This window comes from Condylura cristata, unplaced genomic scaffold (genome assembly GCF_000260355.1).
Source record: "Condylura cristata isolate star-nosed mole 26May11 unplaced genomic scaffold, ConCri1.0 scaffold00003, whole genome shotgun sequence".
NCBI lineage: Eukaryota > Metazoa > Chordata > Mammalia > Eulipotyphla > Talpidae > Condylura > Condylura cristata.
In genome coordinates, this window is record NW_004567104.1 from 39,873,805 (window position 1) to 39,892,383 (window position 18,579).

An 18,579-nucleotide genomic window follows, 5' to 3' on the forward strand; every position below is an offset into this window, starting at 1 on the left:
GATAGCTTATCTGCAGAATAAAAACAAGTAAAATAATCCTGTATGCTATCAATCTCAAGGTGGGAATGATGCATGGGTTGACTGGTGGTCCCCCAAAAGATATACCTGCCTAGAATCTATGAATGTGATTGTATTTGAAAAAGAGTCTTTGAAGGTGCAATTAAATGAAGGTGGGATTATCCTGGATTAGAGTAGATGCTACCTCAATGGCAAGTGTTTATAAAAGTGAAAAGAAGAGGGGCTCAAAGGAGAAGGCAGAGACTGGAAAGATGTGGCTACAAGCCAAAGAACAGCAAGATTTGTTGGCAGCCTCCAAAAGCTGGAAGAAGCAAGGAAGCAGTCTTGCCTCTGAGAGAAACACAGGTCTGCTGACACCCTCATTCCAGAATCCTGGCTTCCAGAAATTTCTGTTGTGTAAATGACAAAGTTTATGGGGTTTTATATTTAAGCCCTAGAAAAACAATATGATTAAGTAAGTTACTTTTCTACAATAAATGTGATTAAAAAAATCACATTTGTTTCAGTCTCTACATATGCACTGTGAAAATTAAATTAGGCTTCTGATGATAAAAATGTAAACCTATAATCTTTCTAATTTTAAAGAAAGTTGACTTCATATGAGTAAATTAAAGAGAGAAGTCACAGGAGCACAAATTGAAGCTTTTCATTGTTATTGTAATGATTCATTGCATACACTTTGGCAAGAAAGACTGAATAAGAAAGATACCTTCTATTTTCATCAAAAATATGATACTTGATAGGAAATTGGAATTCTGTAGCAACTAGCTGTGACTCAAAATAATAAAATTAAAGGAGCCATGTATTAACAACTAACTTTGAAGTTTTTAAAGTAAACAGAAGAATATTTATGAAAACAAGCGTATTTTTCCTCTTGTAAAAATCATTTTTGCAATCAACTCGAAGTGGATTAAAGACCTAGACATAAGAATGGAAAGCATAAAATACCTAGAAGCAAAGATGGGTCAAACACTACACGACATACACTTCAGCGACATCTTTAAAGACAGAGCACCCAACGCCACAATAGTGAAGGCAAAGATAAATAGATGGGACTACAGCAAGTTAAAGAGCTTCTGTACAGCAAAAGAGACATTACTAAAAACAAACAGAAAGATCACTAATTGAGAAAACATTTTCTCACACAAAAGTAGCGATAAAGGACTGATCACAAAAATATACGGAGAACTGATGAAACTCAACAAAAATAAAGTAAACAACCCCATCAAAAAATGGGCAGTAGAGCTAAAAAGACACTTCTCCAAAGAGGAAATGCAGATGGCCAACAGGCATATGAAAAAATGTTCAACATCACTCGTAATAAGGGAGATGCAAATTAAAACCACAATGAGATACCACCTCACCCCAGTGAGAATGGCACATCTTCAAACAACTAGCAACAACAAATGTTGGCGAGGATGTGGAGAAAAAGGAACTCTCCTACACTGCTGGTGGGAATGCAAACTAGTACAACCACTATGGAAAACTGTTTGGAGGTTCCTCAAACTGCTAAACATGGAGCTTCCCTACGACCCAGCAATCCCACTCCTACGTATCTACCCAAAAGACACAAAAACACTGATTGAAAAAGATACTTGTACCTCCATGTTTATTGCTGCTTTATTTACAATTGGAAAAACATGGAAGCAGCCCAAATGCCCAAAAGTAGATGACTGGATTAGAAAGATGTGGTGCATATATACAGTGGAATATTACTCAGCAACCAAAAAAGAGAAACACATGTCTTTTGCAGCAACTTGGATGGAGCTGGAAAAGATCATGCTTAGTGAGATAAGCCAGAAAGAGAAAGAAAAATACCGGATGGTGTCACTCATAGAAGGAGTATAATGGACCAGGCGAGAAAATAACAAAAATAATGAAAAACCATATACCAGAGACATTTTGTGGGAGTGGAGTGGGGAATGGGATCAAAAACGGGAGGGGGGGGGGGGAGGGAAATGCATGGGACTGTGGTGGTGGCACAGGGGTGATTTGGTGATGGGAAACCCGTGGGGATTACAATCGAGATGGAAAAAAAAATGTGCAAAATGATGTAAAAATAAACTTTGTAATAAAAAAAAATCATTTTTGCACACCTTTGGAATGAGAAGTTGTAGAGGTAGTTTGCTAATTTTCCATCTCAGTGTTTTTTGGATGGTAGATTTTGCTTGATTATAGGAGGATTGGGTGTCTCGTTCCACAGGCCATTTTCTCCCTGTACCTCCACTCAAGATTTACCTTTATTAAAAAGAAGATCTCTTCCACACCCCAGCCAGGCAGATCACGGACACTCATAATGCTGGAAGACATCATTCAAGTAAGTCTTGAAGAATGACTTAATTTAAGACCAGGATCTTCTAACAAAATCCTACAGTATCTGGACACTGATTTAATATCTGGTAGGAATTAATGTGGGCAAATCAACAGTATTTTCAGATGAGAGGACTGAAATGAAGCTCTATGGAAATGGCAATACCTAAACAACTCAAACAATGAAAATCATTTACCTTGTCACTAAAGGCAACAATTTCTACAGTGCATATGAAGTCACAGAAGTAAAATCTGAGGATGGAAAAGTCTTTAAGTATCGCTTTCAAAAGGCTCCTCTCTAGGATGAATTATTTGAACTTTCTTTTAACAACAACCTATGCTTTTAAAATGGGGGTAGGGGCCAGGATGCAGAAACCAAAATGCCCACATGAGAAGATCTTAAACACGAATAGCATGCGTGGATGGTCCCTATTGTCTTCTGATCACCAGAGGGCTCCCTCAGCTGGGAAGGGGGCAGAATCACTGTAGTTTTCCATTTCGGTAGAATCCTCCTGAGTGTCCTCTATTCCTGCCATTCTTTCACCTAAGGTAAGAAAAGAAGGAGGGAGGGAGGGAAAGAAGAAAGAAAGGAAAGGAGTTGTTACAGTAAAAACAAAATAGGAAACGTATTCACTTTGAGGGAGAACTTAATGGAGTTCGTAATGGAGAAGTAGTTTTTTTTTTTGAAGGTGAGGTAATCAGAGAAAGTAGAATATTGAATAAAATTTTATTGTTTTCTTTTTAATTGTTGTTCAGGTAAGAAACTAGAAAAACAAAACATTATATATTTAAAATCAGCAAACTATAGTTCCTGGGCAAAATCCAGCCAACTACATGCACTTGGAAAATAAATTTTTTGAACAAATCCCTGCTCATTTTATAAATGTTTCTATTTATCTGTCTGTCTAGCTGTCTAATTACAGAGAAGGTAGCTTCTCTATCTATCTATTTGCTTTCTTGTTTCAACAGCAGAGTTGTAAACCATTTGAGACCAAATGGACAGTAAAGCCTCAAATGTTTACTCTTTGACCTTTTCGGGGAAGTTTCCCAATCTTGATTTTTCTCCTCTAGTTTCTCCCACTATACCTTACTTGCATTCCTTATTCCTGATAGCAATTTATATTTTCCTTTCAATGCCTCCAAAACTTAATAGCTTGTAAATGTAATTGCTAAATTTTAATGTGTTTTTCCATTTAACTCTAATTTCTGTTTTGCATGGATTTTTGTGAAATTTAGTTATGGTCAACTGCTTTTCTTATGTGTTTTGTATAAGTTTTTAGGGAGAAATGGTGATTTCCACTTCATCTAAATGCATCAAATTGATTTAATTTAATTGTCTTTGAATATTTTCTGCTTCAGTACTTAGTTCATCTCTGAAGAAAATCAATGATTCAGCACAACCTACAGAAGGTAATTCTTTTTTTAAATATAGAGGCTGATACTGGAGAGGTGAATAGAAACACACTGATAGTCTGAGGACCAACCTTGTTGCAGTTTGGAGAACATGGTGACCTGTAGCACTGAGTGACCCCACTGGTCCTTCCTTAAAGGATTCAATTCCATTTGGAAACTATGGCACTTTGTCACCCAGGTACTGTGTTGGGTTTTATGGGGAACACAGCGATGAACAGGGCTGTCAGAGGGCCCTCAGGGACTGTAGTCTTGTGAGGAACTGAGACAGCAACGAAGTTTACTAGGGAGCAGAGGAAATAAGCCCTCCCATCCTGTATAGTAGGAGTACAGAGGAGGGAGTGGGGAAACACTGAGCCTCAGAGAAGGATTCCCAGAGGCTGCAGCTTTTGATCTGGGTCTTAAAGGCCATTTCAGTAGATAGTGAGTTCTCTTTGGGGCACCCACACTGTGGGAAAGTGTGAGGAGAGACACAAAAATGCAAATGTGGCTTGAGTATGAGGGAATTTAGGGGTGTAAGATTGCCATGTTGAGTCAATTTGAAAAAGGATTGCAAAGCCAACTCAAAGACATTTAAGCTTTTTTCATGCAGTGAGTGAATCACATCTGTGTTATGAAATGATGTACTGGCTACAAATGAGATTTGAACTGAAGAGAGGAGAGTTTGGTGACAGGAATAGAAGTTAGCAGGCAATTTAGTAATATAGGTGTGTGGTGATGGGACATACATTAAGGTAGAACAGTGAGATGAGAAATGAAACACCCAAAAGGCGGTTGGAATTTGTCCGTGAGGCTGGAAGATATTTGTAGACAAAGGATATGTTGTAAGCCATTACACCCGAGGGTGCTTGGTGTCCGTTGTGAAAAGAATTTCATGAAGCACTAGAATAAAACAGTAACGAAGTTTATTAGGGAGCAAAAGTCACTGCATAAGAATGCATGAGCAGATCTCCAAACTAGAACATGGAAAGAAATAGAAAATAGGAAGCTCTGAGTAGTGAAAAAGTAGGGATTTTAAGGGTTTTTTTTTCTTTCTGTGTGCTGGGGTGTCCCTTATGTATAACTGCTCCCATCATTCATCTTCATTTATGCACTAATTGGAACAATGCCTCCCTCCATTTTGAGTCAAGGGAGAAGCTGCAGTTAAAAGACTCTTCCCAGGTCCCAGACCTTACTGTTGCCCCAGATGGACCACGGGGTGCTAGAATGCAGCTGTGTTTCTCTGAGGGAGGGTATGAGAGCCCTTTTATCCTTTACACATGCAGAAAAGATGGGGATATAATTAATGGCTTTGGAGCAAGCATAAGAATCTACTGACTATCTTCTCAGTGAAGTAAGAGTAATTGCCCAGCTGATCACAGCAAGGTATGGAGAATATACTTGTTAGACAGGTGCCCAGCCCAGTGAGTGTGGGGAGTGGAAAAAAAGAGCAGGTTGAAGAAAAAGTGAAATGATAGCATTCACGTAAGAATTGTGGCCATAGGGGAAGAGTGATTGATAGAATATCCACACTGCTTTACATCCTCACTTTTGTAATTACTTTTTTTAGAATAAAAATAATTTCCACTTGTCAATCTTAATATCCTCTTGGTTATTTTAAATAAAAGTGACATATACTTTCTACATCTATGCTTGCCTCAAATGTCACACATAGGGACAGGAATTTATCTCTAATGTTACTGGTTTGTTTTTCTTTCATAAAAACATAAGTGAAGAAAAGCACATCACTCAGTCTTCTATTTTCTTTCCTGAAGAGCATGAGTCAGGTGATAAAGCAAGTAGTATCCAGGACTGAAGGGTAGATTTAAAACATTATCTTTATCTTTGAATAGGTCCTGTTTTCTCATTTGCTTATTTTATAAATAACAAATGTCCTGAATTAATTTCAAAATGCTTTAACAAAAGTGTCAGATCTATAATAATGTTTTTTTCTTTTTAAAGCTTTATTTTACTTATTTATGCAATTAAGAAGTGTAGGCCATAGGTGGGGTGGTTAAGAGCATTCACCAGAGACAAACTGGGAAGCAGAACAAGCAGATGTACTGAAATACATTGCTGAGGGGAGCAGTGGGTAAGACAGGAGAGGTCTGCTGGGCCATGTGTGATTGAACTCTTGCCACTGTGGCTGGCAATGGCTTTACAGTGTTAAGACCCATGTACCACCATGGAGGCCCAACAATGTTTTTCTCTTAACAATGCATAAATACAGGACAAAATTAGTTAAATTTTGATGTATTTGCTACATTATGTATATGTGTTCTTATATATATTATATAAATACACACACATACATATTTCATGATTATTACTTTACTATGTAGGTCTAATATTTCTGGGAGAAGATCACCAGCAATAATATGTGGTTCAACTTCATATAATATGCTGTGGATATATCTAAAACAAGAAGTTTTTATCAAGCATTTCTTTTATTATTCTCCTTTTGTGTGTGTGTCTAGTTAACAGACCCTTGCTTGCACTAGAGGGCACAAAGGTGGTGCTCTGCTGCCCTCCGGTCCAGGGCAGCCTTATGATGGTAATATGGACAATACTCCTTAGAGACAGGCTTCCCTGCACCAGAGATTACAGGGAAGATACAAAAGAGACCCATGAAAGAAACTGTTCTGACCTGAGAATAACCTGGATCTCCGGACGTGACCAGAACCCTGCCGTGCAGATTGATCCAGTGTCCCTCACTCACGATGGGAATTACACTTGTGAATTGGTAACAGCTGAGGGGAATTTCCGCTATGGATATCACCTCCAGGTGTCAGGTAAGGAACACCAGAGGCTGAGGTGTTTCAGATAGCCCGATAGGGGCTGAGACAAACGTCTCTCTAAATTCCATATCCCCTGTGTAAAGATTGAAGCATTTCCCCTGCTTCTCTGCAGTGCCCCCGAAGGTGAGCCTGGACCTGGGCAAGAACAGAACGACAGTCTGCAAGGCAGTCGCGGGGAAGCCGGCAGCACGGATCTCCTGGACCCCAGGGGGAGACTGTGTCACTGAGAAAAAGCCGTGGGACAATGACACTGTGACTGTCCAGAGTACATGCCACTGGGCAGAAGGGGATGTGTCTGCTGTGTCCTGCTCTATTTTCCACTTGACTGGCAACAAGAGTCTGTCTATAGAGTTGAGTCAAGGTAAGTCATTTTTCTAGTTTTTTGCTCAAATTTTTGTCCTTTCAGAGAAGCGATCTTAAGAAGAAAAAAGTGTGCAGAGAAATTTCATTCAAGAGTTTTCTTCCCATCTTCACTTTTATTCCCCTTTCCTCCTCAAAATAAAGATACATATTTAGAAGAATATCTAAATTTATTATAAAAGTCGTATTATGGAAGGTGGCATGTTCTAATTTTATTGTTCACTTCTACAGTAAATGGGTTTGAGTAGCATACTTTTAATGAATATTTATGGTGAAGTATGATTTTAAGCAAATAATTATGTTTCTAAATGGAACATAAGATTATCTATAAACTATCCCTTTGAATGCTTAGTCTGATAGAAGCTTTTTCTCCAGGCTCTTCCAGTGAAATTTCCTAATATCTATCATAACATCTAAATAGTTGACCACTTTACTCTCTGCCCACATCTTACTCTCATTTGTTGTTATTAAATATTAGTATAATATTTAGCTGAAGATATTATAGCTAAATATAATAATAGTCAAATATTAGAATAGTCAGCATAACTGTTATAGATGAAAGTCAATATTCTTCCCTGCTATGTCAAAGGCATTAGCCCTGGCTCTGCCCCTCCAACCCTCTTCTCCAGCCTTGTTCAGCTTAGCAGAAGTAAGTAATCCTCAAGTGTTTCCACTAATTATTAACTCCCTCTTTTATATAAAGCATACACACTGCTATTTCTTAATATATTACCTTTAGACATTATGTACCCACTTCCACTGATGATAGATGAGGGTTTAATTTTCCTTCTTCCTTTCTGTACTATAATATAACAATTCTGATTAAATCACATCGCCTGTATTTATATTATTTTTGAATATGTAAATTTTGTTTAAGTGCTAAATCCAGAAATAAACCCATACTTTCAGGATGGAGAAGAGAAAACCCCATGTGTTTAAACCACCACTTTTCAATAGTTCAATATCATTTTAAAAGTGATAATTTGTTATTGTAAAGAACAGGGTGTAACACCATTTACTGAGCCCTGGTAGAAAGGTGATTTCAGAATTCAGATTTCCAACTACTTTCCTGACATTTTCCTGACTATTGGGAGGTGAGAAACACTGCTATTACTGTAAGGTCCAAATTTCACATCCTTCCTATAGGACTGCTCCATTCATGAGTCTATACATAAGTCAAAGTCCTGAAGAAAATATCTTGCTGGAAACCCGAGAACCTGTAATTTGATTATTACATAGAGCAATTTGATTATAACAATTATTTGACTATGAGTGGGTCTGACATGTTTAAAATAAAACCACAGATCTGAATTTCAAATACTGAGAGATAACCTTGAACCATGAGTTTGTGTATGTATGTATTTTAATATTTATTTATTCATACAGAGATGGGGTGCAGGCCAGAGGTGCAGGGGGGTGAGAGGCTTCACCAGAGGCAGACTGGGGAGCAAAATAGGCAGATAGACGAAGTATACTGCTGAGGGGAGCAGCGGGTGGGCCTGGAGAGGTCTGCTACACCATGTGAACCATCCCTGGGGCCAGGGATCAAACTGGCACCAAAGTGGCCACGGCTTACCTGAAGTTCTGTGTCCCAACCCATTGCCCACTAGGGAGGACCTGTATTTATTTTTCAATAGACAATTTTAGGAATATTTTTAGGTTCACAGCAAAAATGAGTGCACAGTTCCCATATCTGGGCCGAACATGTGACCTGTTTCTCCTTCTATCTACATCCATGTAACACAGCATGTTTAGTATAATCAGGGAACAGACATTAACACATCATTATCACTCAAAGTCCATAGTCTACAGTAGGTTTCATGCAAGGTATACAGTGTGTAAATTTTGACAAATGTATAATGCAGTGTATCCAGTATTATAGTATAAAACAGAGTGATTTGATTGCTTTAAAAATTCTCTATGCTCCACCTGTTTCTTCCTCCTTCCACTCTAACCTCTAACAACCCTTGATTTTTTCACTGTTCCTTAGTTTTGCCTTTTCCTGATGTCAATATACTTGGACTCATATAGTACTTAGCCTTTGACATTGACTTCTTTCACTTAGTAATATGCATCTAAGCTTCATTTTATGTCTTTTCATAGTTTGATAGCACATTTCTTTTTAGTGCTGAATAATATTCCCTTTTCTAAATGTAACACAGTTGAACCACATACTTTTGTATCTGTATTTACAGGTTACCCAAAACATGAATTACTACTTTCTATGTGTGTAAGTGTCCCTATTATTTTCATGAGCATTATGGGGATCATTTGGCTTTTGAAAAACAACTTCTGCAGGTATTGACTGATGTTTTTATTCTTAAATATAGAATTGACTGTCTGTGTCAAATTAGAAAGTTAACATCAATTCTCCCATAAATACGAAGCATATCCTAAATTTGTTATGCATAAAATATTCTGAATGATGAGAGGGAGTTTGTTAGGTTACCTTTGCAGATAAGAATAGTGAATTAGGCCATATACAGCATGATCTTGGGAGCTAACAATGGATGTTAATTTCATAACTTGGAAAAGAAGTACAGTAATTTATTTTGTATGCAAAGAACAGGTATCATTTATATTTGATTTCCTCAAGTAGTTTCTGTTGTATAATTTCATTTTCTTCACCAGAATGCAGAAATATCTTACTGGGGTATGTTAACTACAAGCAGCATTCTTTGCTTAATTCTGGTGATTCACTTCTGCCTTATTATGCTTTCTATCAAAGTGAACAACTACTGTCAGTTGGATATTTTTTGTTTTTCTATGTTCAATCTAAAGAATGACATTGCCTCCATTTATTCCATCTTATTTTTATTTTTTCAGTAAATGTAAATTGAAAAAAAGAGAAGTTACTCTAGTTGTTGGGGAGGTAAGATGAAATTAAAAAGAATATTTTCAAACTTTAAGCCATAGATTCTGAAACTCTAACCATGTAATTTCTAATGTGCATTATTATTAGTGTTTTAATTTAAAAGTAAAAATTCTAATTTGACAATGTTGATTGTCAGATGTACTTAGTTTATCAACTATCTACCGAGTACTATTTAATATTTAAATATTAAATATCAAATCTAGATTTTCATTTCATGAACTTCATCCTGCAAAACATAACGTTTGCCTCTTCAGACTGCAGTTTTCATAGAAACTGAAATCGGTGTTTCCTCCACCGTGAAACCTCTCTAACTCTTGATTTCACTTTTTCAATTCCATTTGTCTCTTCAATAGCATTTGTCATTTGCCTCTTAACCTAGCTTAAAATCTACCTAATTCCTTAATTAATTGCCATTAGCTTACTAAATTTTGACCCTCTCCTTTGAAATACCTGTCATATCACCTCACTCTTGTCCATTCCCACTTTCACAAACCTTTATGACACCAAGATTTATGTAATCAATAAATATTTTTAATAAAATATTAGAAAACTTTGCTCTTGTTCATGGAAGCCAGAGAAACAAATATAAACACTATTGGAAGACCCCAAAGCTATGGCACGTGTTAGGAATATGTCATCTCTGTAATGACTTCTGTCTTGCATTGATTTTAACTTTGTGCTCTTTCTTAGGATGAAATGCAGCCTTACGCCAGCTACACAGGGAAGAACAATCCACTGTATGATACTACAAGCAGGGTGAAGATACCTTAGATGTTACAAGAGAAGGGGATGGGTGGGGTCAACGTACTAAATAAGTTACTGGAGCCTACCTTCAGGACAAAGACATCAAGACATAGTACAATTACTGTTTTAATTTTCTTAGTGTTCTAGAATGGAAGACCTATTCTTAAAATGAACATTTCAAAGATTCTTCGCAGACAAGGAGCATTTTAGAGGACTTGCATTCATGTCTCTATGTAACTGAAATTTTAGAATCTTAAATGCTACTAGATAGTTCTCTGACGAACAGATATTACAAAGAAATCATATGCTCATCACAAAATATTCAAATTGCTCGGTACAGTAGATAACAGGAACCAAGTTTCCTCAAGAAATAACTATACAGGACTATACAGACTATGGAGTCTTTAACAGTGTTTATGTATTTGTCCAGAAAATATCAATGTGCCATGACAAGCCTGTATACTTGTGGTACTTTTTATGTCTATTTATAATTCATGTATATGTCATTGTCAAAAACAAATGGGGACATTTCCATAATGCTGCCTTGTATTTACAGAAAATTAATAATACATATTAGTAATCTTGGTGATTCTTTTTATATTAACACAGGCAGAGCTACCTCATTCTTTTTAGTGGCTATGTAAAACTCCATTGTTTGGAATATGTCATAATTTAATTAACCACACCCCTGCTGGTGGACCTTTAGATTGTTTTATTGTTTGTTTTACTATTATTACCACATAGAATGTTTCTTGTATATTTATCCCAATATTTGTTTGTCATATTTGTGGAATGAATTTCCTTGAGTAGGATGCTAGGTCAAAAGGTTTGCACAGTTATATTATTGGTTGATATGTCAAACTGTATCATTTTACATTCCCTGCAGCCAGATTGTATTTTCCTTTTCTTATAATGTTATTTTAACATCTGCAGAGTGCCCATTCCTGTTTCCAATCAAACTGTTTGTAACATGATGTAAGATTATAATAAAAATTTCTATTTAATAAAACTGGATTTATATTTTCCTGTCATGTTTAAAGGAGGGGAGAAAGAGATCCTGAGAGAAACAGGTTGAGCATGTTAACTTCTTCTTTAACTCCTATATTCACAGAAGGATTGTTATCACAGGGGAGCAAAAATCTGCCAGTTCTAAAATATGTATTTTTGACAAAAAAGATTAATCATGGCAGGTGCTCTCTAGAATGAATGGAGGTTGCTTTTGAAAAAGAAATTTAGATCTTAGGGTGTCTTCACTATACTGGAAGACTTGTCTTTATCACTATTCAATGAAGGGAAAAAATTAAATATTCATACCTTTGTTTGTTGTGCTTTCCTTGGTAAACTCCCTGACAGACCTCCTGCTTTCCTCCCACAACCTCATTTGTCTTAATTCAGCTTTTTAAAGTTTAATCTGAAGCAATGACTCAGTCATGCTCAGTCTCACCCATGTATACAGGAGGCACACGTTATTATCATTTTTTAATGCTTTCTTCTTTCAATTTATCTGATGCTTATTTGATTATATGCCAATCTAGAAGAACCAAAAAGGGTACAGGATGATTTCGTCTTCACCCTCAACAATAGCTAATACTCAACATTTGTAGCTTTGATAAATTGTGTAACATTTTTATGGTACATAAATAACAGATGTCTATATATGCAGCTAAATTGCATCATGGAGTACTTAGGGTCAGGGTCAGGCACCAGCCAAACCTATGCCCATGGAAGGAGAAGTTTCCCCCAGCAGAAGCAGATATTCGGGAGCAAGAACCTCAAGACTTGTTTGTCACCACCGGTTAACACAAGCTGGGGCAGAAAAATAAGTTCCAGTTCCTTGTCAAAATTTTCCACCTGGCCGTTTCTCCCCCCTACCTAGGCCTATAAAAACCCCTTTTACCCCTCCCTCAGTGAGACTTCTCTGACCTCAACTCTGGGGTCAGTTAACCTCACCTGGGAGCGCAGAAATAAACCCACTTTTGGTTTTACTGGCCTTGCTGTCTCTTTGTGTCTTCCTGACTGCACTGAACCTTTCACTTAGAAAAGTATAAAATGTGGTCTATGAGCAAAGGAATGGCCACAAAACAACATGAGCCTCCTCTACTTTTTTTTTTAACAATCAAATTCTGGGAATATGATATTAATCATGTTATATTGATAGTATTATAAAATATATATATTTTTATTATATATATATATATTTAAAGATTTATTTATATATTCATACAGAACTGGGGTACAGGCCAGAGATGCAGAGGGTGATAGGATTCACCAGAGACAGAGTGGGGAGCAGAATCGAGGAAGTACACTGCTGAGGGGAGCAGTGGGCAGGTCAGGAGAGGTCTGCCATGCCATGTGGATCTCTTCCAGGGTAGGAGGGAATCGAACTCATGTGGACGTGACTTAAGCTTCTTAGTGCTGTGCTTCAATCTGCTGTGCCACCAGGGAGGGCCTATAAAATATATTTTATGAAAGAAAATTAGGCTACTTCTTTACAGCAAGGAAAATAATTTTTTATCATAGTAGAAATTAAAACCATTCATTCTTTTATTATGCCATTGAAACATTAAAGATAACTATTTTGTTATTATTATGTTTAATAATATTAATATGTTTGTATCACTCCAGACCTTTTGATCATTCTACTTTATCTTAGAGGGTTTTTCGGTCTGTTATTGGAAGTGAAACTAATATAATAATGCTTGACACATGGTATTTAACCAAAATTTCTTGGCACTATTTTAATTTAGCTGAAAATACAACCCATTTCACCTTATAAATATTCCCAAGCAATGTGCTCCATATATGTCATCATCCTGTTCTTGGCCTTTTCAGAATTCTTTATACATGTCTGGTTGGAGTGAGGCTCGCAGATTAAGAAATGTTTGTTTAAATGTTATTTAAAAATAAACAAATGTTTACATCTTAATATCAAAACAGCTATGGTAAATGACACCATAGTAAAACTTTAAGATAGTTTCTAAATGCTAAATTATACTTTACAGAAAACAAATGTGTTAAACTCATCCACTTCAGGTACGCTAAATTTGAATATCAGAATCGTTGAGAAAATAAAAAATTATATTGATTTTCCAAATGCACAGAACTACTGAATCAAAATCTAGACATTGAGTCAGGAGTATCAGTTAGGGACTTTAGGAAGGCTGAAATGCATTCATGAAAATTAATTGCCTACAGGTCACAGCTGTGAAAGATTAGAGGGGCAGGAAAGAGGAGAAGGGATGGAAAGGTTTGAGGCCAAGTTTCATGATCTCAATGAAACTTGTGAAAGGAAAGGGGAGGAAGCAGGACAGAAGAGGAAGAGCCTCCGATCTTGATATACAGCTACCAATATTTTAGCCAAACCACAAGCCTTTAAGCAGAGATTGCTTCTAAGAAATCTTTCCTAAGCAGAAATGGCCAACCCTGATAATCTTTCAAGTTTAGTCACACTCGAAGATTATAGCCTCAGCTCAAAAGATGAAGTGGATCTTGGAGGTAAGCAACTGGAGATCACTAACTACACTCCTCTAGTTGATTGTAACTTCTTGTGTGTGTGTGTGAGCACGTGTTTTAATGGGAAATCTGAACAGCTCACTTCCTTCTTTGGCCTCTCAGCCCAGCTGTTCACGGTTTGTATTTGCCTGGTATGTCACTGTTTATTCTCAGCTCCTCTGTGACATTTTATTCTAGGTATGTCTTTTATGAAGAAACTATTTGAAAAATAAAAGATATAGTCAAGTTTTATTAACTCTTTAAAGGATTTTTTTTAAAGATTTATTTATTTATGCATACAAAACTGGGGTGGAGGTCAGAGGTACAGGGGTGGTGAGAGGATTCACCAGAGACAGAGTGGGGAGCAGAGCAGGTAGATCCCTGAAGTACATTGCTGAGGGGAGCAGTGGGCGGGTCAGGAGCCATGTGGATCACCTGAGGTGGGGATCGAAATCATGCTGAAGGCTGAAGTGGCTTTAGCTTCTTAGTGCTGTGCTTTAACCCTCTGTGCCACCAGGGAGGGCCTGGATTTTTAATAAAAATTTTAATGGCATGAAAATAAAATATATTTTTTGTAACTACTTACAAATTTCATTGTATTTCTACAGTCTTATTTTTTATGTCTCATTTACTGTTTTCTCCCTCTGAACCTATTTTATTATTTCTTTTACTCTGCTTTGGTTAATTTTCTCTGCTGGATTGGTTAATTTACTCTGCTGGATTGGTTAATTTTCTATTTCTTTCACCTTTAGTGGCTCGAAAGTTATTCACTGTAATATACATCTATTCATGATTGATATTTATGAACATCTAAGACAACTTTGTTGTGACTTAACTTATTTTAAGTGCACAGTTTGTTTCATTCTGTACAGAATTAAGATGTACAATTTAAGCTTGACATAGTTCTGTACCTATGAAACCATATGCACAATCAAGACAATGTTATTGTCCACTCCCTGCTCAGAAATTTTTTAAGTTTCCTTGTACTCCTAACCCAAAACTCTTGCTCCCTTCCCTACCCAGGCAATCACTAAATTGCTTTCTGTAACTTTATACCATTAATAGTTTGCATTGTCTAGATTCTTTTGTAAATGTCATTATACAATTTGTACTTTTTGGGAGGTCTGATTTGTTTCACATTGCGTAAGGATCTTGAGATACAGTCATATATCATACATTAGTAGTTCAATATTTTTATGGCACAATGAAACATAGTGTTTCATTGTGTTTGTTTATTCCTTTTCTCATGGATAAACATTAGGTTATTTCCAGTTTTAGACTATATAAAGCTGTAAACGCTCTTGTGCAATTATCCTTGTGAACACGTGATTTCATTTTTCTGGGTAAAAACTTATGAGTGATTTAGCTGGATCTTATGTTTAACTTTTAAAAAATTATATTAGTTTATTTTTACATATTTTTGTGCATTTTTCCATCTCAGTTGCAATCCCCTTGGGTTTCCCATCACCAAATTTATGGTTAACGTTTAAAGAAATTGTCAAACTTTTTTTGAGTGGTTGTGCTATTTCACATTCTATATGCAGAGCTGGGACAGAGGAAAGACTCCAAGTTCAAAGCATATAACAGTCTACCATGAGGTAAAGCTAATGGCTGCCATTGTCTCTGCCTCTCATCTACATGTCTCTTCCAATTATCTCTTTCAAATGTCTCTGTGTCTCTCCTTTCATGTATGCGACCATCCCTTGTTTGCCCACCTGCACTTGTATAGCCACCTCACTTCTTCCCAGCTGTCCCCCACTCAGGAAGTTTTGTTGATAGCATAGTTGGACCAAAATGGCTATGATGCTTTTATAACACACATATTTTCCCCAGAATTACCCTTAAACACTGTATTTCATACACTGAGTCTATTGTAAATAATGTATTTTTTAAATTTAAATTTTACTTGTTCCTTGATATGATATGCAAATAGTTGAGCTTTCTTTTGATCGTATATATTCTGCAACCTTGGTAAATGTACTTAGTGGCTGTAATTGCTTTTTTTTTTTTAATGTTCTATCAGATTTACTACATAGACCATCAAGATATCTGTGAATGAAGATAGTTTCATTTCTTCCATTCTAATCTTGTGACTTTTTCTTATTAAATAATTGATGTTTATATACTTACAACACTTTTGACACCAAATGTGTAGATATTTTCTGCCAAGCCAATTTCCAATTCTTTGTGGACACCAAATTTAATTCAATTTAACAGTATGTGAAATTAGCAAATATCCCACAGATTAAGGGCTCAGTAATACTTACAGAATGCCCCACCATTATTGGGCAGACTGAGGGGACCCTGGAACTCCCAAATTTACACAATCTAAAGGGATGCTGCCACTGTATAAAGATAAAGATAATGCATACCCAGTGGTATGCTTAATGGAATGGTTTGCATAGAGAGGGAAGAAGAAAAAGGATATAGATTTTTAGTGAAATACCCAGTTACCCATCCCCTAGTGGGTAAAACCCAGCCAAACAGTGTTGGCACAAAGTGGGGCCACAGAGGCCTGAAACATTTCCAAAAAATCCTTCAATTTAGTATCTTGTTCCAAATCTCTCTGCACTTCGTAATGACTTTCAGATAAACAGGTTGACACTAGTAGTAGTAGCTTGCCAGCCGAGTCAAGCAAAATCTGAGGGAGGACAGTAGGAGATTAAAGAAAGACAGAAATCAGACCTGTTAGTAAAAGCTGGGACCAGGGGCTCTCTTGGAGTAGATGCCTATCCTGGTGTAGCACATTTACTTCTACAATCTCAAGCACCAGGGAGAACAGGGCAAGGTTGATGTGTTCCTAACAGCGCCTTGGAGGGATCAGGAGGTGCTAACATTTGCAACGAGAGCAGGAAGCTGCATGCCTGTGCTGAGCTCAAATGTTCTCACTTGGAGGTCACAGTGGGGAGACATCACAGTGGGGAAACATCACAGTGGTGAGACATCCTCTTTCTATCCGAGCAAATGTTGCCTCTCAGGTCATTCAGCAGGGACAGCGTGGCTCAGGAGTGTTGCCCCAGAGTGCATGGCTGCGGCTCCCAGCAAATAACTGGCAGTGAATAAAAATTGGGGCATGTTATCATCTCCTTTCCACCCCTTAACCTAGCTTATTATTCCTCCCCTGGGATAGTTACAATATTCTTCCAATCTCTACACCAATGTTCATGACTCAACCAATTTGCTTGGTAAAATATCCTTCTCGTTAAATCACCTTCAAAACTCGTCAGTAGCTTATTCTGTCTAGGAGATAGGCATATTTTGGCATTGAATTCTATGCCCTCTATCAACCAGTGTTTCTTTCTATATGCACCTTCAGCTATATTCTTCTCATCCAACCTCATTGAATTGCTTTCTTGAACAGTCCATACCTTTAGCTCCATGTTAGTTTGCACAAAGCAGTTCATTTTTCCACATTCAAGATCCAGTTCAAAAGTCTTCTGTTTGTCACCCTATGTGGGATAGCACTGCTGCTTCTTCCGAGTGATATCAAATTAAGCGACATGTTTGTTAAAAAAGACTTTTAGCTACTGAGTGAAGAAGAGATGTTTGAGTCTTTCAAGTGAAAGTTATAGTTATATATCCACTTATAAGAATGGACAGTGGCATTTGTATCAGGTGGATTTAGGTAATGATTATTTAATATTTACTTTATGAATTAAAATTTAGAGTGTTTTAGGTAAAATGCTGCCTTCATTCAGCAGCTTTGAGTAGTACTCTCTAAAATGACTGATTTTTGGATATCTTTGTCAGTATTTTCTTCCTGTGTCCAGTTAATACTTCACTTATGTAGACATTTTATGAGAGACCTCTGAATTTTGCGTGTGAATGTAGACATACTGCATTCATACGGAGAGAAGCAGAAATGAGTAATGAGTAGCTTAATTTCTCTTATGATATCCTTATCTTTGTGATTCTGACTTTGATATATCTAGTCTCGGAGCAAACAGATTTATGTGAAGTCAAATGAAAACTAAAGCATCATTAGGGCAAGATCACAAGGATTCTAGACTCTGCTTGGTGCTTACAGTGTCTCTCTGTTAATTTTATCAGTTGTTTGTAGAAAGCATGCGGGAAACATGCATGACCTTTTTAGGTGTGGATGAGCCTTGGATTTGGTCATAAATTTGGAATAGTAGAGACATGTGTGTCTTAGATGCCTTTGCCCTCGTTTAACTGTAGTTCTCTGCTGGTGACCTAACATTTCCATGGGTAATATCTATTGAACATTAGGAGAAAAGTACAATAATCACAAAAAGCAACCAACATCTTTGAGGAATGTATATTTTATTTAGTTAACTTATTTTAGAATCATCACATTCTAACAGATTTCAGCTACTTATTTTTTTTTAACTAACAATTATGGGGCTAAAGAATGGAGTTAGTTGGTATTATGTGTGAAAGCTTTTATGTCATACATTTTTAAAGATATATCAGAGTACAACTGTGATATTTGTGGGGCAAAATAACATGTAATCAAAAGAAAAAGGTGTCTATTTAAAAGTGCAAGTGACTTTAACTCACAATTGTTTTGCAAACTATAACTGATAAATGAGGAAAAGAAAACAAGTACCAAGTCAAATTACATTTTTCTTT

At 36.7% G+C, this 18,579-nt stretch overlaps 2 protein-coding genes across 2 annotated transcripts in view; both read left to right on the forward strand.

Moving 5' to 3' along the window:
- Positions 1 to 206: 206 nt before the first annotated feature.
- Positions 207 to 11,491, forward strand: LOC101628132 (cell surface glycoprotein CD200 receptor 1-like). Its single transcript, XM_012730499.1, has 6 exons — positions 207 to 414; positions 3,688 to 3,738; positions 6,195 to 6,509; positions 6,628 to 6,876; positions 9,710 to 9,747; positions 10,441 to 11,491. The coding sequence occupies exons 1-6, from the start codon at positions 207 to 209 to the stop codon at positions 10,519 to 10,521; spliced, it is 942 nt and encodes a 313-aa protein (XP_012585953.1). The 3' UTR covers positions 10,522 to 11,491.
- A 2,416-nt stretch (positions 11,492 to 13,907) lies between these two features.
- LOC101628363 (cell surface glycoprotein CD200 receptor 1-like) overlaps positions 13,908 to 18,579 on the forward strand; it is a 35,075-nt gene continuing 30,403 nt past the window's right edge. The window contains 1 exon segment of the mRNA XM_012730511.1: positions 13,908 to 13,989. Coding sequence (XP_012585965.1) covers positions 13,908 to 13,989 — 82 coding nt within the window.

Bases quoted from the DNA above. Each gene is read 5' to 3' on its own strand.
- LOC101628132 (XM_012730499.1), top strand. From the start codon at position 207: ATGGCAAGTGTTTATAAAAGTGAAAAGAAGAGGGGCTCAAAGGAGAAG. The intron at 6,510-6,627 runs GTAAGGAACACC...GCTTCTCTGCAG, and splicing joins ATATCACCTCCAGGTGTCAG to TGCCCCCGAAGGTGAGCCTG. The intron at 6,877-9,709 runs GTAAGTCATTTT...TCAGTAAATGTA, and splicing joins GTCTATAGAGTTGAGTCAAG to AATTGAAAAAAAGAGAAGTT.